Raw genomic sequence first — 25,187 nt, forward strand, 5'->3', positions numbered from 1 at the left:
TTAATTCCAAAAAGTGAGTAGTAATTGGAGGAAAATGGCATTTCCTTCTAATTTAATTTCCATAAGTCATTTTTCTAAACAAGTTGCACCTTGCGACATGCACTTGTATATTTCCGATCAGTCAAATGGGTTTTCCAAGTTAAGCTAAATACCGGAAAAATGATGAATTTTCTTATAAAATATCGTCATATATATATATATATCTTCCAAGGAAATTATTTGTTTTCCATCATTTTACTAACATATGTATTATAATTTGTATTTTAAGTATGTATATAGCTTGCAAATTAAACCATGTCTAAATCTTTTTATATAACTTTAGGCAGCTCTCTTCACGGGCTTGGTTGAAACTGCCTTTAATGATTAAGTCTAGCTCTCAGCAGTAGTAGTACTAGGCCTAAAGAGTGATGAAAATGTAGAAAAATTGGACAAGTATATATATCCATTGATGAAGGTGTAGGTGTAGGAGTTTCTTCGGGGAATAATCTGTGTCTTCAAATCCAGAATGAACCAGCAGTCATGATCATCGCCACCACAGAATCTGAGTATCTTACTCCATGCTCATCTGGTCATTATTATCATCACTAGACTAGAGTGAGCTAGTAAAGAGAAAGAAGAGCTGAGATGGGTTGCATTGCAAGCAAGAGCAACTGTGACTCGTGTGAGATCGATCTGGAGGATTTCAGAGAGAAGATAACACTGCTTCAGGAGGAGATCGACGAGGCAAGGTGCAAGAGAGATAAGGAGAGCAGGACGTACCAGCAGCAAGCGAAGGTGTTCTTGTTCAGGGAAGCGGAGTGGAAGCGGGAGAGGAGGAAGCTGAGAGAGGAGGTGAAGAGGTTGAGAAAGAAGCTGGAGGAGAAGGAAATGATAATTCGAGGGATGAAAGATGAGATGGTAGTTGGGAGAAGCGACAAAGAGTGGGAAATGCTGGGAACCAGTATTTTGGTCGAGCACATGATGGAGGAACAGGCTCGTCGTGACGAGGCCATCGAAAAATGGAAGAGTCTCTACTTAGCTATCAAGACTGAACTTGATGACCTCATTCACAGGACATATCAAGGTGCCATCTCTCTCTCTCTCTCTCTCTCTCTCTCTCTCTCTCTCTAAATGCACATACACAGAGAGAGAGAGACACTGAATTTGCTGATCTGCAACTTCAAGGAATTTTCTGTTTAGGCTCCTGGTTAACTTGCCATCCGATTCATACCCCCTCTAGCTAACTCGGTTTTCATTTAATAGCTTCGCCGATTCAGAAGGCTCAGTTGGCAACTCATTTCTTTGATTATCCACGTAACTGATTCTAAGGTAGTAGCAACTAGCAGTCAACCCATTGAACTAGCTGAGTTGCTTGACTCGCCTTAGATCTCAGGGAATTAAGTTTAATTTTCATTTCTAGAACACTACTCATAGACAGTTGCTCAAGAACATTCAAGTATAGAACAAAAATTCAGTGTAAATCCAACTCCTATTAGTTTCAAATAAGGATGGTTGTTAACCCATCAATTCATGGGAGGGTAATGTGAGATTTCTTAGGTTTAAAACTAAGTAAAATGATCTGAATCATCTGGTCTATTGGTTTTCTTTCTCTTTATACTTTCAGTTGCAATATTCCAAGAGATGTCTGTGAACCCAACTCACTTTTTCTTTTTTTTTTTTTTTGTGGGGCGGGGGCGAAGACGACCGGAAGAGGGAAGACCCACAATTAGGAATTTAGAAGGACGCTAATGCTAATCATACAAGTAGGGTTATAGACCTACTCTCGCCATTGCTTTTATACGTGTCCATTGCTAAAGGTATTTGTGTCTTTTCACATGGAGGTGTACGTGGTTTAACAATTACACCACCTTACATGGACACAATGTACATCTCTAGCTTTAGATCGAGGGTGAGATAAGCAATCCTCATATGAGAAATAGAATCCATGGGCTAGACTCCTGGTTTTAATGGTAAGTTAGCATCCCCTTCTTCTTCTCTCTTTCACACACACACACAAAATCCGTTAAGAGGATGAGTCAGAATTTTTTTTATGGGTTAACATGATTTCTGTCTGACACACACATTAAAGCAAAGGCAGATTACATTTCTTTGCTAGGCATTGAATTGCAAGCCTACAAAATTATAGTTCATTAGAAGATTTTGAAGCCACATGATGTGAATGGATCCCTAGCTGATGAAGGTGTCAGTTAAATAACCAAAAAGACCCTTGTGTTTTGATATTATTAATTTATTATAATGAGGCTCATTGCTTAAGCGTCCATCTCTATTTGATGGGCATTAAGATGTTGTTTTAGACCATTAAAATCAAACCTTTCTCCAGCATTTTCAGAAACAACTCCAGCCATATCTCGTTGGTGACTGCAATCAGAATCGAAATGCCAATGATAACATAATATTGAAGCTACTTCCTTGTGGGTTCTCATTAGATGAGTTGGATGGAGAAGAATATAATAATTTAGGAGCAAGTTCTTTGGGCTCCCTTCTTTTTCATAATTGAGACAGACCCCATTATGAAAAGATGGAAGATGCTTGCTTACGCTCATAAAAAATGATTATAGGAGACTGTTTTGTCTTTCCCTAAGAGTACTCCGTCCTTGTAATATGGGGTGGCCCCCCTTTGCTGAAAAGAAGGGCTGATGATCAAATCCCTTAAACCCTTCTGGGAACCCTATATTTAAATATAGGGATCTTTGGATCTTCCTTGTGTCGATGTTTGCACCATTGCAAAAGTGATAGTAGGTCTGATTTGGTAACAGACTAAGAGATGGTCCATGCGTAAAATGTGCTCAGACATGTTATAGATGGTTCATAATGACTAAAATGCCCTTTTTAATATTACAAAAACTCTAAAAAGCAAAAAAGCAGAATTGCTATTTTAAGATATAAGATCTCTAAAATGAGATTTTCTGCTTTTCAGATGCCAGATTTGCCATTCACCCAAGTGATTAAGCATTTCTTGTAAAGGACAAGTCGGAAATGTGGATTCCATTTACTAATTTAATAAGGCAGTCATGGGCCTACAACCCATTAGATCAACAACCCATGTTGTCGGTCACATTTTTCTTTTTAGTTTGGTCCCCTACAACTTGCAGCCCATTATAATAATATTTCACTTGCAGCCAAGGCTGCTAATCAAATCATTGGTCTGATATGGGAGAACATGGATCAACTTTGGTCCCTCAATACTTATTACTGTACGGATCCACAGTAAATAAACTTCAGATTTGCCCAAATAATTGCTCTCAAAATTACTCTACATAATCATGAGTGTGTGGATTTGTGGTCCTTACAGTGTTGGTTCAACAGATCATACAGAGCAATAGAAATCCTGTTAACATTCTGTCTTATTTGTTGTTGACTTGACCCAATTCACATGCGTAAACTGAAATCTGGTAACCTATATGGCCTGTAAGTTTATTGGTTTAAAAGATGTTTGGCAATGGGTACAAAGTATCAGATCATTGACATGTGCTTATCTTTGTAGGAGAGAGTTTGTGCTCAGGAGCAGAGGCAAACATGATGGAAGAGCTGAAGAGGGAATTGAAAGCCAAGGAAGAAGTAGTCGAAGTCTTAAAGGCTCAAGTGGCTGCAATGGAGGAGGAGAGAATCAAGAAGGAAAGGGAAGTTGACATACTAAGGCAGAGCCTAAGAATCATGAGCAACACCAAAAAGCTGAGCAGCAACGCAAAGAAGGCCATCCATATGACATCCCGGCTCCCTCAAAGCTTGCACTTGTAACATAAATGGATGAATGCATCATCATAATATATATTTAATTCCATGTGTCTAGCAAAACCAAGAGCAGTTTTGAATTGAGAAGATTTCAAACATAAAAAGAATGCATATGGTGAATCAAGAAAGATAAATAGCATACTGAGGTATAATTTCATAAAACTTTAACTAAGTAAACCAAATTCTAAGTGAATCTCTATTGCCTTCTCTACAGACATATTATGTCTCAAAGAGTCTACATTCCAAAACAAGGCTGTTATTCTTACATACCAAAGAGTAATTAGTCACCCTTTCTTGCCATGCAATTACCTCGTAATTTAGAACTATACTTAGATACTCCCTTTCTCATGTTTGCATTTGATCTCCTCAATTATTAAATTACCATCATTAAGATTTTACATTTAAGTTTGTCATTTCTCCTGCATCCTTGAATTTGGTAAACCATTTGAGAAACTGCTATGGGCTTGAGTATTGCTTTTAAAATAGACTTGAATTAGTGAACTGTTCTCCAATCAGCTCAACTCCTCCCCGGAAACACAGACAGAAGGAATGTAACAAACGTAGCAAGAATAACGATTACAACAGCAACAACAAAAACAAGTCAATGACTACAACAACTACAAATTTGGTGGTGAATGTTCTCAAAAAATAACCTACATATTACAAGAATTGGATAAATTTTGGTTTCAACATATTATACATGTATGGTTGGCATCATTTAAACTTTAAAGTACAAGATGCCTGTTTATTAAATTTAAACAGTGATCTGGGTATTTGTAAAGCTATGGAAACTAGGAATTCTGTACATTTGTCAACCACAGACTGTACACCATCTTGAGATTAAGCACACCGTTACCAGAGAACTGCCTACTTCAATGTATCTTCAACTGCAAGTGATGAGCAACAACTGTACAATATTCACCAGGTCACCCAACTGATGAGCTATCTGCTTTTGCAGAATTTGGGCTGTTAACACTCTGATAGTTTGATCTAACATTCTGAAGAAAATGAATAAGCCAATGTTACTTGAATTTGGTATCAAGCAGTAAGATCTGACACAAGATTTTGTACATGCTGACATAGTTCCATGCAGAAACACAGCAAACTATTTATGGTCAGACATCAAACATAGCATATTAGCAAACTCATCTATTAATCAATTAATATTCACCCAATAGACCAATGCCAACTTAGCATAAGTTAATTTCTATCCATATTAATTTTGTTTGTACTGTAATTACCTCTACTAATTTCAGCAGTTTGAGTTCAGGGAAGAACATTGCACTTTTTATGGAGAATGCCTCACAGCATTTTGTACTTTGTAGCCACTATTGAGATAAAAAACCATGGATTGGTGGTACAACTTATACAAGGACAAATAAGTGGCTGCAGTTAGGAGATTGATATAATACTAGGTTTCAAACACCTTATCAAAATATTGTCTCAGTTCATAGGCACTACGACTCCCATAGCAGAGCCCTATCTTATAAACCCCAAGTGCCAATCCAATGGTTTTCGCTCCAGGAAAGCTTACATTTGCCTCACAAGGAGGAAAACATCAAGGTCCTTTCCACAAACCCCTAACTGCACTTAGCTCATCCCCCTTTCTTATACAACCACCCTTGACTTGGAGCACCCTTCAAGTAGCGTAGAACCCTAACTATACCTTCACAATGACTTGTCCTTGGGCTTTAGATAAACTAACTTAGTAATCCCATACTGAAGGAATTGTCTAGCCTCATGATGGTGAAATAGATGAGTTTTCCCACTATTCTTATATGTCTCCTAGGAGGGCTAGGAGCATCTAGGAGCTCCCCTTCACTATTAAACAACTTGGCATCTGGATCAATAGGAGTATCCATTAGTTTTGCTCCTAGTAATCTTGTTTTTTTCTTTTCTTTTTCTAACAAATCAATAACATACCTTCTCTGTGAGAGAGAGATTCCCCACTTTGACCTTTCTATCTCAGTACCCAAAAAATACCTCGAGTGCCCTGAGTTTTTGGTCTGAAACTGCTACAAGAACTGTTTCAACTCCATGATTCCTTGTATATCACTACCTGTAATAATAGTACCATCAACATACATGCTAGGATAATCTTACCAGAAAATGTATCTCTACTAAAAATAGAGTGTCGATACTACACTATTGCAGTCCAAACTACTGTGCCACACTGCTAAACTGATCAAATCAACCTCGAAACAATTGTTTCTGCGCATACATTGCTTTTTTTAACTTACATACCTTCCCTACCTCCCCCTGAGCAACATGCCCAAGAGGTTGCTCCATATACGCTTTCTCTTGAAGATCACCATGGAGGAAAGAATTCTTCACATCCAACTGAAAACAATGGCCAATCAGTGGGTAGCCAAAGAAATAATAACATGCACAAACCCCATTTAGAAATTGGAGAGAAAATATCAATCTAATCAGCACCATGTGTCTAGATATTTCTTTTGCCCACCAATTGTAACTTATACCTCTCCTGCCATTAGGCTGATGTTTAATGGTATAAATCCACCGACAACCTACTACCTTCTTCCTAGGAGAGAGAGGAGTGAGATCCCAAGTATGATTAGACTCAAGAGCATAAAATTCTTTATCCATTGCCTTCTTTTAGTCTTGTGAGACAAGGGCTTCCTGAACAGACCTGGGAACAGGTATAGATGAAAGAAGAGACAAATTTCTGATATACAGGATGCAAATGATCAAAGACACATAACAAGAAATAGGAAGGATGGTACAAGTGTGTTTACCTTTCTAAAGGGCAATAAGCAAGTCCAGATCAGGCAGATCTGCTGACAGTGAAACCAATGATGGCTCAGCAGAAGTTGGAGCTGGAGTAAAGACTCCCCATAGTCCGACTCCCCATAGTCTTTTGGCGTACACTTTGTAAAGTGTGAACTGGTAGTCAAGTAAACACCTTAAAGGTGGGAGCCGATAATGAAACCTCTACAATAGGAAGAGGGAGAGAAAGTGAAGATGAGAGAGACTCAACTACAGAGAAAAAAGGCATATTCTCAAAGTAAAAAACATTAGAAAGAACAAAAGATAGGCAGAAAGTAGGTCAATGGCATTTGTAACCTTTCTGGGTTTGATAATATCCCAGAAACATACACTTGAGAGCACGAGGTTTAAGTTTATCCAACCTAGGACCATGTCTATGAAAGAAAACCATATCCAAAAACACAAGAGTGAAGAGGAAATGGAGGTATGAAGGAAAAAAGAAGAGAATGAAAACTTACCACCAAGGACTAATGAGGGCATAAAATTTATTAGGAAACAAGATGTAGGAGCATCACTCCAATAAATTTTAGGAACTGACATTTGAATTAAGAGAACCCGAGCTATATCAAGTAAACGTCTATTCTTCCATTCAGCTACATCATTTTGTTGTGGTGTATGCAAACAAAAGATTTATGGATAGCATCACTCCAATAAATTTTAGGAACTAACATTTGAATTAAGAGAACCCGAGGTATGTCATGTAAATGTTTATTCTTTCATTCAGCTACACCATTTTGTTGTGGTGCATGCGAACAAAAAGATTTATGGATAATGCCATGAGAATCAAAAAATAACTTGAAGGGTCCTTGAAGGTATTTCTTTGCATTATCATGAAACATTTTAATGGAAACACCAAATTGATTTTGAATTTTAGCATAGAAAGAGAGAAAAATAGCAAACAATTCTGGATGTGCTTTCATTAAATAAAACCAAGTTATTCTTTGTTGACAGTTGTTGTGTGTATTGTTTGGTACCAAGGGTACTGTTGTAATTTCTCTCTTGTTTATATTGTATGACTGGGTCAGTATAAATAATAACTCTTACACTTGCCTCCAGTATTCTAGAGGGTTTTCAGTCCACTCGACTCTCCTCTCTTCTCTCTTCTCCTCTCCTCTCTTCTCTTGCTCTTGCTCAACATGGTATCAGAGCAAGTCGTCCAGGCCTGAAGGGTGGTGCCAAGCAAACCTGCTGTTCAATGTTGTGCAGATGGTCTCTCCATCTCCCAAAGCTGCATCTCTCGAAATGCTAAGCTGTTGCATCCAGTTCGACCCAGAAGTTACAGTGTCTTTTCATCTTCCAACCCAGAAGTTGTACCTCTTGTCTACTTGACTGTAGAGAGGCTATTGTTTGAGGTTCGTAGAGGGAGTTCTGGCTTACAGAGAGGCTATCATCTGAAACTAAAAGAGGTACTGGTCTTTTTTTTTTTCTGTTCGGCTGCCCTACTGATTGTCTGTTCAGCCGATTGAGGACTGTTGATTGACTGTATTTCTTGACAAGAGTAAATGCATTCAGCTGTTTGCTTTTGGTATTATGGACTGTTGATGCCCTGAAGCTGATATTGTATTAATCTCATTGAATGACTGTTCGACTACCCTGTTGATCTCATTGACTGGTTGGCTATCAGGCCTACTGGTTAGGTCATTCAGACCTAGTTATGTACTGCAACTACAGTGTTCAGATTTTTTTTTGTTCTCAGTGAAACCGTAGGTCAGAAGGACCTGTTCTAGTACTGCAACAGCAGTGTTCTGTTTTTGCTCCCAGTGAAATCCGAGGTCAGAAGGACTGTTTCTGCAATAACCTTGTACGGCAGTACTTATTTGGTTGCTGTTTAGTTTTATTCTGATATCATGGGCAGTGAGGATTCAGCCACATCTAGAGTTTCCTCAATGCTGAATGGAATGGGTGGGGGTGACCTATCATTTCCTATGGCTGTTGTCCCTCTTGATGGTTTAAATTACCTAGAGTGGTCAAGAGGGATCAAATTATACATCACTGCAAGGGGGAAGATAGGCTATATAAATGGGAGGATAAAAGAACCATCCTCTTGGAGTGCTGAATATGATAGATGGAATTAGGAGAACAGTATTGTTATGTCTTGGCTCTTGGTTTCCATGCAACCTCAAATAAGGAAGAATTTCATGTGGGCTGAAATGCAAATGAAATTTGGGAACAAGCAAAGTCTATATATTCAGAATTGCGACACTATGCCAAAATTTATCAACTGCAGGCAGCATCATCTACTTGTAGACAGGGGGAGAGATGTTTATCAGTTTATTACTCTGACTTGACCTCTGTCTGGAAGGAGTTGGATCACTACCAGAGTGTGGATTGGAAGTGTGATGAGGATGCCAAAAAGTACAAGCAACTTGTCTCCCAGCAAAGGGTGTTTGCATTCTTACATGGTTTGAATCCTATGTATGCATCTATCAGGGTTCAGATTCTCAGCTCTAAGGATCTCCCATCTGTTCAAGAAGTCTATGCTCTTGTACAGTCTGAAGAAAGCAGAAGAAATTTGATGAACAGCCCTGGTGGGGATGCTATTGTGTTGGTTGCAAAAGGGGGTGTCTCTACTGGTGTGGGATCTTCCTCCAGGAAAGGAAATCTCCAGAAAAAAACAGAAGATAAAGAAAAGTTGTGGTGCACTCATTGCCAGAAACCCTGACACACCAAAGATACCTATTGGGATCTTCATGGGAAACCAAAATGGGCTCAAGATCTGACTAAGAAGCAATATTCAGAGGTAAATAAGAGGTCCGGACAGCAAGGTACAAAGAAACATCACATGGCTAACATGGCTAGTCGGGAGAATCAACCCCCCATTTCTACTGTGACTCAGACACATCTCACTGGACTTGACCCGAGGGAGGATATTATGAAATCCTTCCGTGACCATTTAGAGCTCTATGGTAGAGCAATTCATCAGATGGATGCTCCTCCATCAACCTCTTTTGCATCTACATCAGGTAACCCTGCCACTGCTTTCCATGTTGCTTCTCACACCCCTGACTCTCCATGGATCATTGATTCTGGAGCGTCTAAACACATGACTGGTACGTCCTCTTATTTTCAAACCTATCACCCTCTTTCTGGAAGAGATAAGGTGAGACTAGTCGATGGATCGTACACTTCCATAGCTGGTCAAGGAACTCTCTCTCTTCCTCTTGGTCATACTCTTTCTGATGCCTTCCCATTAATTTGTTCTCTGTTAGTAGTGTTACTAATTCCTTGAATTGCTTAGTGACTTTTTTCCCTTCTCATTGTGTGATTTAGGATCTGGCCTCGGGGAGGACAATTGGTAGGGGATGTATGGCTGATGGACTTTATATGTTGGAGAATAAGGCTGGTCTATATGCTACAGAGTCTCTGAGTCAGTCCTCTAAGAAAAAAGTCTATTTATGGCATTGTCGTCTTGGTCATTTGTCTTTTGAGTCTTTGAAAGTTGTATTCCCAGAACTGTTTAAGTCAATGTCTGTTTCTGATTTTTCTTGTCAAACGTGTCAGTTAAGTAATTATTGTAGAACTCATTTTCTTCAAAGAAATAGTAAATCTGAATCTCCGTTTCACATTGTTCATTCTAATGTATGGGGCCCTGTTACTTTACCATCTGAGAGTGGCTACAAGTATTTCATTACCCTCATTGATGATTATTCTAGATATACTTGGATATACCCGATGCGAACCAGGGAAGAAGTACCAAAAATCATTCAAGATTTCCAGCGGATGGTCTTCACTTAATTTCAAACTGAAATCCAACTTTTTCAATCTGACAATGCAAAAGAATTTTTGCATAGTGACCTCACGGAGTTTTTTGCTTCGCGTGGTTCCCTTCACCGTAGCTCTTGTGCCCACACACCACAACAAAATGGTGTGGCCGAACGGAAGAACACCGACATCTCCTTGAAGTGGCTCGGGGTTTTCAATTAGATATGAATGTTCCCAAACGGTTTTGGCTTGAAGCTGCTCTTTGTTCCACTTACCTTATAAGCCGTATGCCCTCTCGTCAGTTAGCCCCACATCAACTTCTCTTTCCTAAGGCTCCTCTTCTTTCTATTCCTCCTCGTGTCTTTGGTTGCCGATGTTTTGTCCAAAATCTGTCTCCCACCCATGGGAAATTGGATTTTCATGCTATCCCTTGCATATTTCTTGGTTACTCCTTCACTCAAAAGGGATACCGTTGTTTTGATCCTGTTTCTCGTAAATTCTATGTCTCCATGGATGTTTCTTTCTTTGAAGATGAACCTTTCTATCCTGTTTCTCCTCAGGGGGAGTGTAGGCATGAGGAGAAATTGGTTCAGCTTCCCTCTCTCCCTGACCCTCCACCTTTTCGTGTTTTTTCTCGTCGTCGCAAAGGCCAACCAAATTCAAGAGCTGTAGAGAATTCGGAAGCTATACCTCCTGTGTCCATGAATGTTTCTTTCTTTGAAGATGAACCTTTCTATCCTGTTTCTCCTCAGGGGGAGTGTAGGCATGAGGAGAAATTGGTTCAGCTTCCCTCTCTCCCTGACCCTCCACCTTTTCGTGTTTTTTCTCGTCGTCGCAAAGGCCAACCAAATTCAAGAGTTGTAGAGAATCCGGAAGCTATACCTCCTGTGCCACCAGACTCCTCGGGGGAGGATCATACTCACTCAGGTATTTTGGCTCCCAATGATGTCCTTGAATCTTTTGAAAATGATTCCTCTACTGCTAATGATCTTGACCGTCCTATTGCTCACAGGAAGGGTGTTAGATTGTGCACCACTAAACATCCCATTTCCAACTTTGTCTCCTATGAGAACATTTCATCCTCATTCCGTGCCTTTTAGTTCCTGAATGGACAAATGCCATGAGGGAAGAAATTAATGCCCTTCACAAAAATGACACATGGGAACTTGTTAATCTTCCTAAGGGAATGGTTCCAGTTGGATGTAAATGGGTGTTCACAGTCAAGCATAAGGCTGATGGAATAGTGGAAAGGTATAAAGCTCGCTTACTGGCAAAGGGATTTACATAAGTGTATGGAGCTGATTATGCAGAAACTTTTGCCCCCGTTGCCAAGATGAATTCCATTAGAGTCCTTTTCTCTCTTGCGGCTAATCTGGATTAGGTTTTACACCAGCTGGACATCAAGAATGCATTCTTGAATGGTGACCTTGAAGAGGAAGTGTACATGATTCAACCTCCTGGTTTTCTAGCCCAAGGCAATGAACAGAAAGTGTGCAAGTTGAAGAAGTCCTTATACGGGCTGAAACAATCACCAAGAGCTTGGTTTATCAGATTCCATGTGGCAGTTCAGCAGAAAGGATACAGGCAATGTCAATCAGATCACACACTGTTTGTGAAAAAAGGAGAAGGTAAAATTGCTGCTCTAATTGTATATGTGGATGACATAATTGTTACTGGTGATTGGGAGCATGAAATTCAGAAATTGAAACTTTTTCTTGCCACTCAGTTTGAAGTGAAGGATCTAGGACCTGCCAGATACTTCATTGGAAGTGAAGTTGCACGATCAAAGAAGGGTATCTTCATTTCTCAAAGGAAATATGTCCTAGATTTACTTCAGGACATTGGGAAGATGGGGGTGAAGCCAGTGGACTCTCCTATTGACCCCGACCATAAATTAGGTGACAGTCGTGGTGAACCTATCAAGGATGTGAAACAGTTTAAGAGGCTTGTGGGGAGATTGTTATACCTTTCTATGACTCGCCCAGACATTGCATATGCTGTTGGTGTCCTCAGTCAGTTCATGCATGCTCCTAGGTCCTCTCATCTTGAAGCAGCAGAGAGAATCCTCCGATATCTAAAGAAGTATCCGGGTACTGGCTTGTTATTTCAAAAGCACGGACATTTGAAAGTTGAAGTTTATACAGATGCAGATTGGGCTGGATCCCAAAGTGACAGAAAGTCTACCAGTGGCTACTGCACCTTTATAGGAGAGAACCTTGTTACATGGAGGAGTAAAAAGCAAAATGTGGTGGCTAGATCCAGTGCTGAAGCTGAATATCGTGCTATGGCCCATGGGGTTGCTGAAGGTATGTGGATAAAGAATTTGTTGGGTGAATTGGGTTTCCCAGTGGCCAAACCTATAACTCTATTCTGTGATAACAAAGTAGTTATAAGCATTGCTGCCAATCCGGTGCTTCATGATAGAACAAAACACATCAAAGTTGACAAGCATTTTATCAGAGAGAAAGTTATCACAGGCGAAGTGTGTACTCCCTATGTCACTTCTGAGAACCAGCTTGCAGACATCTTTACAAAGGGTTTAAACCTTTCTAGACATCATGATCTTTGTGACAAGTTGGGCATGATTGATGTCTATGCTCCAACTTGAGGGGGAGTGTTGACAGTTGTCGTCTGTATTGTTTAGTACCAAGGGTACTGTTGTAATTTCTCTCTTGTTTATATTGTATGACTGGGCCAGTATAATATTTATATGTTATGCTAATTACATGAAAGGACACATCTGCCCTTGGTGTTTACATCATAACACATAACAATATAAAACTGAAAATAACAACTAGAATAACAGAATAACAGATTGACCATCAGCTATGACTAGATACATTCTACCCTACGGATAGAGTGGGACCACAGATGTGGGGCCCACATCTCTACACTCCCCCTCAAGTTGGGAGTAAATGTTCATCATTCCCAACTTGGATAGATCCGCTTCTAGCTTCTTTCTTGATACGGCTTTAGTGAGGATATCTACTAGTTGCATACTGGATGTGATGTAAGGGAGGCATGCTTCTTGAGATGAGACCCTCTCTCGTACAAAATGGCGGTCAACTTCAATGTGTTTGGTCCTGTCATGCTGCACTGGATTATGTGCTATATTAATAGCTGCTTGATTATCACAATACAGCATCAGGGGCTTCTCATACTCTATACCCAACTCCTCAAGTAGAGATCTCAGCCATAGGATTTCAGCCACTCCATTAGCCATCGACCTGTATTCTGCTTCAGCACTGGATCGTTAGACAACACTTTGTTTCTTACTTCTCCAAGAGACAAGATTACCTCCCAAAAGAGCACAATATCCGGAGGTAGACCTTTTGTCATCAACACTCCCAGCCCAGTTGGCATCCGTATAGACCTCCACCTTCATGTGGTTATTGTTCTTGAACAGCATGCCCCTACCCGGGCATCTCTTCAAGTATGCTAATATTCTTTCTACCGCAAGAAGATGTGTGGTTCGAGGAGAATGCATGTACTGGCTGACAACACTAACAACATAAGTAATATCTGGCCGAGTGAGGCAGAGATATAAAAGCTTCCCTACTAATCACTGGAACATAACCTTGTCTTCAAGAGGCTCCCCACTCTCTGCACTAATCCTGTGGTTCTGTTCAATGGGTGTATCCGCAGACTTGACACCTAACTTTCCAGTTTCTGCCAGCATATCTAGGACATACTTCCTCTGCGAGATAAAGATCCCCTGTTTGGATCTAGCAACCTCAATACCCAAGAAATACCGAAGTGCACCAAGATCTTTTACCTCAAACTATTGATGAAGGAGCTGTTTGAGGGACTCAATTTCATGGCTGTCATTTCCTGTCACCACAATATCATTAACATATACTGCGAGTAGTGTCAGAGAGGACTCCATCGTCTTGATGAATAGTGTGATCCGGCTGGGCCTGCACATAACCGAACTTCCCAAGGGCTAGTCTGAATCTATCGAACCAAACTCTAGGTGACTGTTTCAAACCATACAATGCCTTATTGAGCCGACAGACCTTCTTACCTGTCTCTGTATCATAGAAACCAGGAAGCAACTGCATGTAAACCTCTTCCTGTAGGTCTTCATTCAAAAAAGCATTTTTAACGTCCATTTGGTACAAAGGCCAATTGTGGCTTGCTGCAAGAGATAATAGAACTTGAATGGTGGTCATCTTGGCTACCAGGGCAAATGTCTCCAAGTAATCTATACCATAAGTCTGGGTGAACCCTTTTGCAACTAGCCAAGCTTTGTACCTCCTCAATGGAGCCATCCACATTGTGCTTCACAGTAAATACCCATCTGCATCCAACTGGTTTCTTTCCTTTGGACAAATCAACTAGCTCCCAGGTATTATTTTTCAACAGGGCATCCATTTCAACTTGCATTGCACCTCTCCACTCCGGGACAGATAGGGCTTCTTGCACTGTTCTTGGAATAGGGACATTAGCAATGGAAGTAAGGTAGGATCTGTAGGAGGGAGATAGGCGATCATAGGATAAAAATTGGGAAATGCAACGGGCTGTAGATGTGGTGCAATGCCATTTTCCTTTACGGATGACAATGGGAAGGTCAAGGTCATCTGCAGGGGGTGAAGTGGGAACAATGGAAGATGTCTCTATGGGCCCTGGGACTGTAATACCTGGACTTGGAGCCGCATAAGAGATTGGAGCTGGCCTGGACTGCTGATGACTGGGATCAACCTGCCTGCACCGGCTATGATAGACCCTCAACTCCTGATCCCTCTAACCACCCTCACCATTGCAACTCTCATCACCCAATGGAATAAGGTAAAGGAACTGCCCCACTCACTGCTCTCCCCCTGAAGGCAAGGACTCAAACCCCCACTCTCACTGCTCTCCCCCTGAGGAAAAGGACTTAAACCCCTACTCTCACTACTCTCCCCCTGAGGAGAAACCCGAGGATAATAGGGTGTCTCCTCAAAGAAAGTGATATCCATGGAAACAAATCTTTTCCCTGAGACAAGATCATAGCAGCAATAACCCTTTTGAGTTTGTGCATAACCAAGGAAAATGCATTTGGAGGCTTTTGGTTCAAACTTGGAGTGATGGGGTCCGAGAAGCTGAACAAAACAGGTACAACCAAATGTTTTAAGGGGAACCATGAACAACTCCTCATCTGGGTATAGAAGGGAAAAAGGAGATGACATATCAAGAACCTGGGAAGGAATCCGATTAATAAGATATACCGCCGGTGAGGATAGCATCACCCCAAAAGCGAATAGGGACATTGAAGGTAAACATAATACTTCTAGCCACCTCCAAGATGTGCCTATTCTTCCTTCCGGCAACCCCATTCTGCTGAGGTGTATGAAGGCAAGTGCTCTGGTGAATAACCCCATGATTAAGAAAGTAAGATGCCAATGACTTAGCAAAGTATTCCTTTGCATTATTAGATCTAAGAACTTTGATCTTGGCATCAAACTGGGTTAGGATCATTTGGTGAAAGTTTTGGGTCAGGGCGAGAACCTCATCTCGTGAACACATAAGATAAACCCAAGAAAACTGGGTATGGTCATCAACAAATAACAGAAAATATCTGTACCCACCCATGGAAGGAATGTGATATGGCCCCCAAACATCCGTATGCACAAGATCAAAAGGACGATTGCTCCTTTTATTGCTCAATGAGTAAGAGTGTCTACAATGTTTAGCAAACTCACAACTTTCACATTGCAACTAGGACAACTCAACAGACTCAAACAAATTAGGAAACAGACTCTTTAAGGACCAAAAAGATAAATGACCCAATCGGTTATGCCAAAGCATAACCGAACTCACACTCTAGGAAACAAGTGACTTCTTATCCACTGACTCTTTTCGACGAAAACTCTCCCCGAGCAGATAGATCCCATTCGTCTCATGGCCAGTCCCAATCACTTCGTCTTCAGGTCCTGAAAAACACACCGGTCAGGGAAGGTTACTGAGCAGTTCATGTGTTTGGTAATACTACTGACTGAAAGAAGGTTAGTATCAAGCTTAGGGACATGTAAGACAGAAGACAAGGAGATGGTATCCGATACCTTGATGTCACCCTTGCCAGAAATGGGGACAAGAGAGCCATCAGCAATAGATACTTTATCCCCACCAGAAGATAAATGATAAGTGGTAAACAATGAAGGCAAGCTAGTCATACGGTCAGATGCACCTGAATCTATTACCCAACAGGGTTCAGTGGTACCTGGAGCTGAGGCATGGTAGGCTAAGGCTCGAGTACCTGAATGTGCGAAAGCAAATGTGGCAGGGGCTAATGGTGACTACGGTGGCTGAGCTGAGTTCCCAACTTCCCCTTCCAGCTGTATAAGAGCAGCCCAAACTACGGCTAAGGTCTCTAAGAATGTGCCTCTTGTGCCAGACGAGGATGCTGAATTAGTATTCACTGCCACATGAACGTTACCCTTCTTGCTATTTAACATTGCCGGGACTAAATGATGATGTAGCTTCCAACATGTTTCTTTTGTGTGTTTGGGTTTCTTACAATGCCCACATACCACATAAGTGCTGTTCCCAAAACTGCCTCCGGCCTGATTTTTAAACTCCATTTCGGTCAAGAACCAATAGTCTCAAAATTAGGGTCACTACAACTAAAGAACAGTACTTGGAGTATCAATCACAACCAAAAAATCAGTATAGAACCAATCTATATTCACGGTATATGTGCATGAAACAGGTATAACTGATGATCTGTAACCAACTAGCAACACAACAACAGCAAGCCGTACAGTTCTCACCCCTTAAGAGAGTTCGAAAACCCCAAAAGAATCTGAAGATCAGCTTAGAAGCAGGTCTGATATGCTTGGGAGAGTTAGGGTTTTTAATCAGTCCCAAAAGAAAATATTTCAGTTGCATATTCCAATCAGTACCGTATAGATAGACTTGCAGTAGGGTTAATATGAAACCCAAAAAGCTGGTCAATGCTGAAAGAAAAACAAACTTTGAGGACAGCTCCAGGTAAACTGCAAGGTTCAGCCTGACATTAGGGCTTGCCGCAAGCTTATTAGGGTTTGCCACAAGGTCACTTTCAGACCCTAAAGCAGTTCGGCCCAACAGTAGGATTTGCAGATCACTTTCAGACCCTGAAACAATTCGGCCCAGCAGTAGGGTTTGCTGTAAAACCTAGAGAATAGAAGGGAGAAAACCCTAGAATGGTTCGGCCGCCCTTTCAAGATAGATCCAACCTATCTTCTCTGATAGTATTTCTCTTAGAGAATTGATAACTTACAAGGTAAAAATGTTCGCTGCCTTCCAAGGTTACCCGAACCCTAGTTTGTTAGACAGTTTTGTATGCCCTTAGCTTCAATCAGAATGATGTACTTTATGAGTTTATTGTAAATGAATAAAAGTGCATATTTGATTCATGTTCCCTTGGTATGCTTCTGTGTAATGCCCTTAAACTGGACACTTAATGAGACTTGTGTTAGTTTAAATGTTCACAACCAGTGGGTCGGTCTGGGGAGACCTATCCTGACAAGGCTGACACTGTGGTGCCACCAAGTCGGTTGGGGTGGCCTGTCTTAGCTGCCAGGGTGAGACCCTAGGCACATACAGTGTAGGATTAATTGAATCTTTGAACTGGACCAGATTTCCAGTATTGCCCTGGACCTTGGAGATTGATGGGCAAAACTAGAAAGTTACACCCGACCCCTAGACTCGATTATGATACTGCACTAGGTGTTGGATCGGGCTGTCTTTGATGTACCAATTAGTGAGATCCTTAGCGGGGGTCAAAACCTGGGTATGTTGGGACAATCCGAGAATTCATCTGAGTGGGTGATCATAGTGACAGGATCAGCCCCTTTGTCGGACAAAGGTAATGATCGGGGATGCACTCTCACTGTTGGAAACCAAGACTGCCGGCAGCCGATTTCAACCGTTGAGATTTGTTTTGCAAAGTATATTTTATATGAGATATAAAAGTATATATATTATGGTTTTTAAAATGTTTGCAAAAGGTTTTAATTCCCAGGATCCATATAAGTGGATTGTGCAACACTGTTCCTTGCAGCCGAGGGAGAGGTCCTCTCTTGTCGGGCAGTGTATGATCATTAAGGGCAGAGAGGTTAAGTGTAAGACCATTGAGGATAATACCTGATGGGCTAATCTTGCATCTGCCCACAGTCCCTGGGTGTTACAAGGTGGCTTGGCCTAGGGACCACTTAGGGTAAGTGTTGGGCCCATAGAGCCCATTCGATGGGTTTCAGGGGGTGCACTGTCTTTAACAGTGTATTCGACCAGGCCTTGTAACAAAGGTTGGTTCGAACCCATGTGGCTGATGTGTAGATCAATGCTTGGGTCCCACGCCATACAAGGAAGCCCAACTGGGCAACGGTTAGGAAGGTTAAGTGAGCACATAAGCTTAATGGGCCTAAAGCCCATTTCGAACTGGGCTATTTATTTAGTTAATTAAAAGGGCGAATTCTGAGATGGATTAGCAGATAGGATAGGGTCTTAATCCTATCCACTCAGAGAGTCCAGATCTGAATGTGATTCAGATCTAGAAACCTCCTAATGGGATTAGGAGAAAGCTAATCTAATCTGCAGATAAGATAAGGGTTTATCCTTATCACTAGAAGAGAAGGCTGATCCAAATATGATTTGGATAAGCAGCTCCTAATGGGATTAGGAGCTGATCTTTTAAGTTAACAAAAAGAAGGAGGGGGCGGCAGCCTTTAGGAGACATACATCAGATCCTCTTTAGTGCTGAAATCAAGAAGAGAGAATTCTGCACCCTGCGAGTACTCTCTTGCTGCCTCCCTGTTCTTAACGCCCTGTTTGCCAGTTCGATCTCCAGTTGTGGGAGAAGTCAAGATTGGATCTTGACATCAGTTCTTTGAGAAAGGATTGAAAGGAAGCTGTGCTCATGTACCTTTCTACTGATTCTTGCGAAGGACATAGTTCTTGGGGAAGAACACTGCTGATTCTGCTCCATTCTGCACTGCGCCATCTTCAGTGGGAGCAGTCTTTGGATCCTTCCTTGGGCGTGAACACCTTCGTTGGGAGTTATTACTTCTCCGTATCAGGTATAATTCTCCCTATTCCTTTTGGTTCAGATCTGGTTCAGTTTAAGGTTCAAGAATGGTCCTTGAAAATGTGATTTTCTAAATAGGGAATGTGATTCCCAGTTGAAGGGAGAGAAAAACTTTTGAAATTCGCCCCTTATTCCGCAATCTTTGGGCGTCCATAGGATGGATCTCTCATCCCTTCAGTGGTATCAGAGCCATGGTTCAAATTTTGAACCATTCTGTTTCAGATCTGAACCTGCGCAATTAGGGAGAAGGCGTTCTACCCAATTTGCGCAGATATGGGTTTTGGGAAATTTGTTCCCAAAACAAATGGGCAAATAATCTGAAATTAATTTTAAATAAATCTGATTATTATTTAGAATTGTTCTTTATGATTTTCTTGATTTATGGGCTATTCGTACAAGAGGAGATCGAATTCTTGGTTTGCGCAGGGAACCTGCGATTTTGCAGTTCTTGAATTTATTTTTGGTCTGTAAATAATTTTTTTTTATTTTCTAGACTCTATGTATTGGTATTCGATCTGATGTAATTATTAATAGAAATAGGATTTCTATTTATTTTTATTTTGGATCGAAGATGGCGGCGCAGCAAAGGAGATTTCGCAGATGGGAGAAACGCTATCTGCGATTTGTAGTTTGTCAAACTGCATTCTGTGATCTAACCTCTGTTTTGCAGGATGGATTGTGCGAACAACCCTGATTGATTGATTCTTGTTTTTCTTTTATCAGTATTTAATTTCAGATTATTTTCTTGAATTAAGGATTTAATTAAAAATCAAACCCTAGACCCATTCGAACCACGATTGGTTCAAACTGTTTGGACCAATTCTAGGGTTTAATCAAGGCTGAAAGTTAGCCCTAATTTCCCACTAATGGGCCTAAAGATTGATATTTAATTAAATGGTTAATTCGGCCCAGCCTGTAAAGGCCTAGTTTTAAATAGTTAAAACTGCAAAAGCCCATTTTAAAGGATAAAGCTATATGGGCCGAACTGGGTAACCCTAATTCAGACCATACACCTAGATAATATTAATGGTTAATATTATGGAATTTTAACGGGCTTCCAACAGGCCTTACAGATAATTAATTGATTGGATCAATTTATCCCTGCATGAGATGTATGGATGTGTGATGTGCTCCGTACATGGGCCATAAGTACTTGGCCCATGCTCATTCGATAGTGGCTCTTGCGCACACCATGACTGAATGCACATCATTGCCATGGTGTCCCTTTTGGTCATTGGATGACTTCCCTCAATGGTGGGCCCCACACCTCATCAAGAGGTCACGTGCGGAACCCTAGCCGATTTAAGGCCCACCGAAATCTGGCTTTATGAAAGTCAGTGGGAGCCACTTTGGTTTGACCTAAATCAAACTAGGGCGTAATTTTGTTTCCTCCAGCTAATATGAGTGCATGTGATAGGGAGATTCATATGATGAACTCTCTAAAAGCCTTCCATCATTAGCATGAGGATGGGTCCTTCAGTAATGAGGAAACGCACCAGAAAATGGGCTATCCATTTGTTGTTAGGCTTGTCTGAGTGTTTCATAAGATGATAGGGGCGTCATAGACCGATGTGGAAGGGGCTTCACCAGAAAATGGAAACTCTCTCACGGTACCTTGGCGTTCACGAATATGATGGGTAAGCACTCACTGGACAGAAAGGTTTACCTGAAAATGGCTCTGAACCTTGTCTGACAGAGGCCAAAGGGAAAACTCATATGATGAGTGGATATGATCCTTCACAGAAAGGTGGTGGGGTTATGCAGCTGAAACAGTTGGCTCCATGCACCCTATGTGATTTCCCACATTTCCAGAGACAATCCGTAGTCTCTGTCACTGAGAAGGGAGGGAAATCTCAGAGACGAATAAATGGAAATGGATCGTAGATTAAAATCCATATCTATGAAATGAACATGAATCAAATTAGGTTGTGGACTGATGTTTGCTCTTTTATCAGAAAATGGAAAACGGATCTTTTGCAAAACTACTTGATGACAACAAGTTGAAGGGCCCAAACTATGCTGACTGGTACAGGAACCTTATGCTGGTCCTAGCTTCTGAAAAGCTGGACAAAGTGGCAAAGAATCCTGCCCCGGAGCGTCCGGGTGATAGGGCTTCTGAGGCCCAAAGGAGAGACTATCAAGAATGGGAGGAGAAAAACTCCCTTGCCCGGTGTTACATCATTGCCTCCTTGGACAACCCGATACAGAGGCAGTTCGATCAGATCGAACTTGCCAAAGACATATTGGACAGTCTCAGGACAATGTATTTAGAGCAGAATCGTTCTACTCGACAAAATGTCTTGAAACAGTTCATGACCGCACAAATGTCCAAGGGTCAACAAGTTCACGACCATTGTCTTCGGATAATGGGATACATCAACGAACTGGAGGCTCTTGGATCCGGGCTAGACCTTGCAACCCAGATAGATGCTATCCTTAACTCTTTGCCTCCTTCCTCTAATCCGTTCATCATGAACTATAACATGAACAAGCTGAATGTCAGCTTGCAAGAGCTCAGCAATATGTTGCAAAGAGCTGAAGAACTGATTAGAAAGGATGAGCCTGTAGCCATACTTGTTGAAGTTGGCAAGACATGCAAGAGAAAGAGGAAGGCAAAGAAGCCTCAGAAGAAAGCCACTAAGAGCAAGAAGCAGAAGAAAGACAAAGCATCAGATGCCTGTCACTTCTGCAAGAAGACCGGCCACTGGAAAAGGAATTGTCCTGCCTACCTGGAATCCAAGGAAGGTAACTTCGAAACTTGTGTTATAGAAACCAATTTGTTGGTAGCTTCTGCGTCCTGGTGTATTGACTCCGGGGCTTCAACTCATGCGTGTAACTCACTGCAGGGGTTCAAGGTAAGCAGAAGGCTGAGTGAAGGAGAAGTCATACTCTACTTGGGGACTACTGCAACTGTTGTAGTCGCGGCCATAGGAACCGTGGAGTTAATTTTTAGAGAAAGAACAATTGTACTGAAAGACTGTCTTTACGTGCAAAATTTAAGGAGAAATTTAATTTCTTTCTCAAAACTGTGTGCAGATGGTAATTCTGTCTTCTTTAGTAATATGATTATTATTAAAAGAAACAACAGATTCATCGCATACGGGGAACTGGAGAACGGTCTCTATGTTCTACATCCTTTTCTAGAAACTAACATAACCGAAACTACGTCGGATGGAATCCCCAAGAAGAGAGTCCGTGATACAGTTAATCCCACGTGTCTGTGGCATTACCGACTTGGCCACATTGGTGTTGACCGAATCACAAGGTTGGTAAAGGATGGTCCTTTGGATTTTCTAACTGTAGAAGATCTTCCCACTTGTGAGCCTTGCCTACAAGGCAAGATGACGAAACGGCTCTAAACAGATTAATTTAATGAAGATAACAGTCTAACAACTCAGGTTTCTGTAATAACAAGAGAGAAGAAGAGAAGGGAGTGGAGAAGAAACTAGGGCGGAAAGCAGAAGAGGTTGAACTATATTCTGATCTCAACTGCCACCCAGTTTATTAGAAAAATAATAAAATCTAAAATTACATTCACGACCTTACTTAAATAATAAAAGAAATAAAAGGAGAATGACAAGCATACCTCTGCTGACCAATAATATAATGAATATATATAATTTCTAACACACTATGTTTTTTGGAAATTCATGAACCATAGTAGTCAATGGTTACACTTATTATTATCTCAAATTTGGTTAAATATAGGGCCAGTGATTGGTGCAATTCTAAAATCTCAGGCTGACAAGTGCAAGGATGTTGGTTATAGTCTGAGCAGCCACTTTGTGCAAGAGAATGCCAAAGGTTAGGTCTTTATCTGGTCTACCCCTCCCAAGATGCTGGATAGCTAAGACCATCATTAGGTAATTGCCCATGTTTCCATTTGTAAAATTTTAAGTGCACAAGCACTGCACATATATAAATGTCAAATTGATCATTATTTTATTGGGCCATGCCCGCATTTCTAGATTTTAGGGACTTTCTGTGTCCATTCCATGTCAGTGCCAAAGCATGACATTTGTGTCTGCATCCACAGATCATGGATGAAAGGAAAAATGATATGAGTTTAAACAAAAAAAAAAAAAGACCTTAAGGTCTCTTATTTTTGTAAGCAGCAATTGTTACACCTAAGAGATACTGAATAAGTAGATAAAGTTACCCCTAAACTATAAATATCAATGAGATGTCTCGGATGAAATGTCAAATAATACCTCTAGCAATGTGATGTAATAAAAATCCTCCATATGCTGCATAAGTGCACTCCCATCCCTGATTGAACGGAAAATATTTATCTCTGTTTGCAATATCTTTTCAATAAGTTCCTTCTCTCCTTTCATCTGTATAAATGATAAATGAAATTGACATCAGGGATCAGAAAGGATCATCTGGCATTCTTCCATTGCTCCAATTACCTCCAGCAGCACATGAATCCTCATAAGTAGAGAAGAATGTAATGAGAAGCATCGAGTGTGAAAAAAAAAAAAATCACAGCTACTTTTGCAGAAAGAACATGGAAAAGTAAGACCACAAAGAGAAGATAATGTGGTAGACCTAGAAGGGTTCCCATGCCTTAAATCATCCTTTCCATATTGCAAGTTTCATAACAATAAAACCTTTTCTATGTGTTCAGAATGGTTAGATGATTTCTTGTTCATTCATTCATTGTTCTCCATTAGTTTATTTATAGATAGGGGTACTTATGTCTGTTTACTGTTATTACTGAAGTGAGGGTAGATTACATCTGTCCCTCCCCAGACCCCACATTGGCAGAACCCTCATGCACTGGGCTGCCCTTTTAAGGGCAGATTAGTCAGTCAATTATTATTTACTTAAAGGGGTAATTCTGTAATCTTATCTAATTTTAATAGATAATATAAAAGAGGCCTAACCGATCGGGAGCATCACTTTCTCTCAAGTTTGGCAGGCTCTTGTTTCTCCTCTACAACATCTGGTCCTCTCTTCTATCTTCTGTCCATCTAATACTTGTTCTTAGAAGTTACATGGTATCGTATCCAGGATTGATCTGGTCAGCACTCTTGGACCATATCTTTATTCTTCTCCTCCTCCTTTCTGTTTTTTTTTTTTCTCTGCTTGGATGAGATCAAGAAAAAAAACTGTAGACCTGATTGTTGCTTCCCTATTTCTTCTGCTTGGACTATTCATATTTACTTTTTTTTTTCTTTGCTTGGTCTATTCATATTTAATTTTTACCAGAAATCATAGCACTCACCAAAGATAAAATTGTCCGGAACTATGAACCACAATCTCCATCATCTTCCTGTTAAAATGGTTCTCGAAAATTCTGGCACTATTCATATTTAATTTTTACACCCTCCAAACCTCATTGTTTTCATGCATTGGACTGCTTCATTGGATAAATGCCTTACAAAAGATAACTTGGGCAAAAGGAGATCTAGAATTGCTATACTTAGGCTGTACCTTCTGTAGATTTCCTATTGAATCTAATGATCACCTCTTTAATCATTGCCAAGTGGCATTGAAAAATCGGAGCATTTCTTTGAGCAGCTTGAATGTGTACTGGTGCTTCCCAAAATCAGTAGTGGAGGTTCTTTGTGGGTGGCAACTAAAAGGTCTAAATCACAGGGGTAGACTAATATGGAGAGCAATTCCTGCTGTGATCATTTGGAGAATTTGGTAGGAAATCTCCAGGAAAACTGTAGCTAGAATATACTCCTGATTTGTTAGAAGCAATCTGTTTAACAATGTTTCTCACCCTAACATGTTGACAAATAAGGTGTCAGTGAGCTGAAGGCTGCTTTGTGCTATAGGCCATGAAAACACCAGCCCCAAAAAAGTATACAGTGAGAGACTGTATTTCATCAGTCAGCCTCAAAGAGGGGTAAAAAATAAGATTTCCTTGGAAGCAACCTTCTCCCAAATAGTGTTATGTCAACCTCAA

At 40.8% G+C, this 25,187-nt stretch overlaps 2 protein-coding genes across 11 annotated transcripts in view; one reads left to right on the plus strand and one right to left on the minus strand.

Moving 5' to 3' along the window:
• The first annotated feature begins 228 nt into the window (after positions 1-228).
• On the plus strand, positions 229-3,795 carry LOC148878610 (uncharacterized). Its single transcript, XM_088957349.1, has 2 exons — positions 229-1,063; positions 3,485-3,795. Exons 1-2 carry the CDS (start codon positions 625-627, stop codon positions 3,736-3,738), a joined length of 693 nt encoding a protein of 230 aa, XP_088813475.1. The 5' UTR covers positions 229-624; the 3' UTR covers positions 3,739-3,795.
• Positions 3,796-4,356: 561 nt separating this feature from the next.
• LOC148878611 (putative triglyceride lipase) overlaps positions 4,357-25,187 on the minus strand; it is a 198,070-nt gene continuing 177,239 nt past the window's right edge. For 3 of the 10 annotated variants that reach the window (XM_088957290.1, XM_088957255.1, XM_088957327.1), the window contains 6 exons: positions 23,479-23,604; positions 6,489-6,684; positions 6,213-6,382; positions 5,977-6,072; positions 5,656-5,791; positions 4,357-4,730 (listed from right to left, as the gene is read on the minus strand). In XM_088957290.1, coding sequence (XP_088813416.1) covers positions 6,493-6,684; positions 23,479-23,604 — 318 coding nt within the window. In that variant the 3' untranslated portion in view covers positions 4,357-4,730; positions 5,656-5,791; positions 5,977-6,072; positions 6,213-6,382; positions 6,489-6,492. The remainder of the gene's footprint in view (positions 4,731-5,655; positions 5,792-5,976; positions 6,073-6,212; positions 6,383-6,488; positions 6,685-23,478; positions 23,605-25,187) is intronic. The other 7 variants (XM_088957316.1, XM_088957282.1, XM_088957337.1 and 4 more) reach the window with 5 other exon arrangements.

This window comes from Nelumbo lutea, chromosome 1 (assembly GCF_056320005.1).
Source record: "Nelumbo lutea isolate HS-2025 chromosome 1, American lotus-T2T, whole genome shotgun sequence".
NCBI lineage: Eukaryota > Viridiplantae > Streptophyta > Magnoliopsida > Proteales > Nelumbonaceae > Nelumbo > Nelumbo lutea.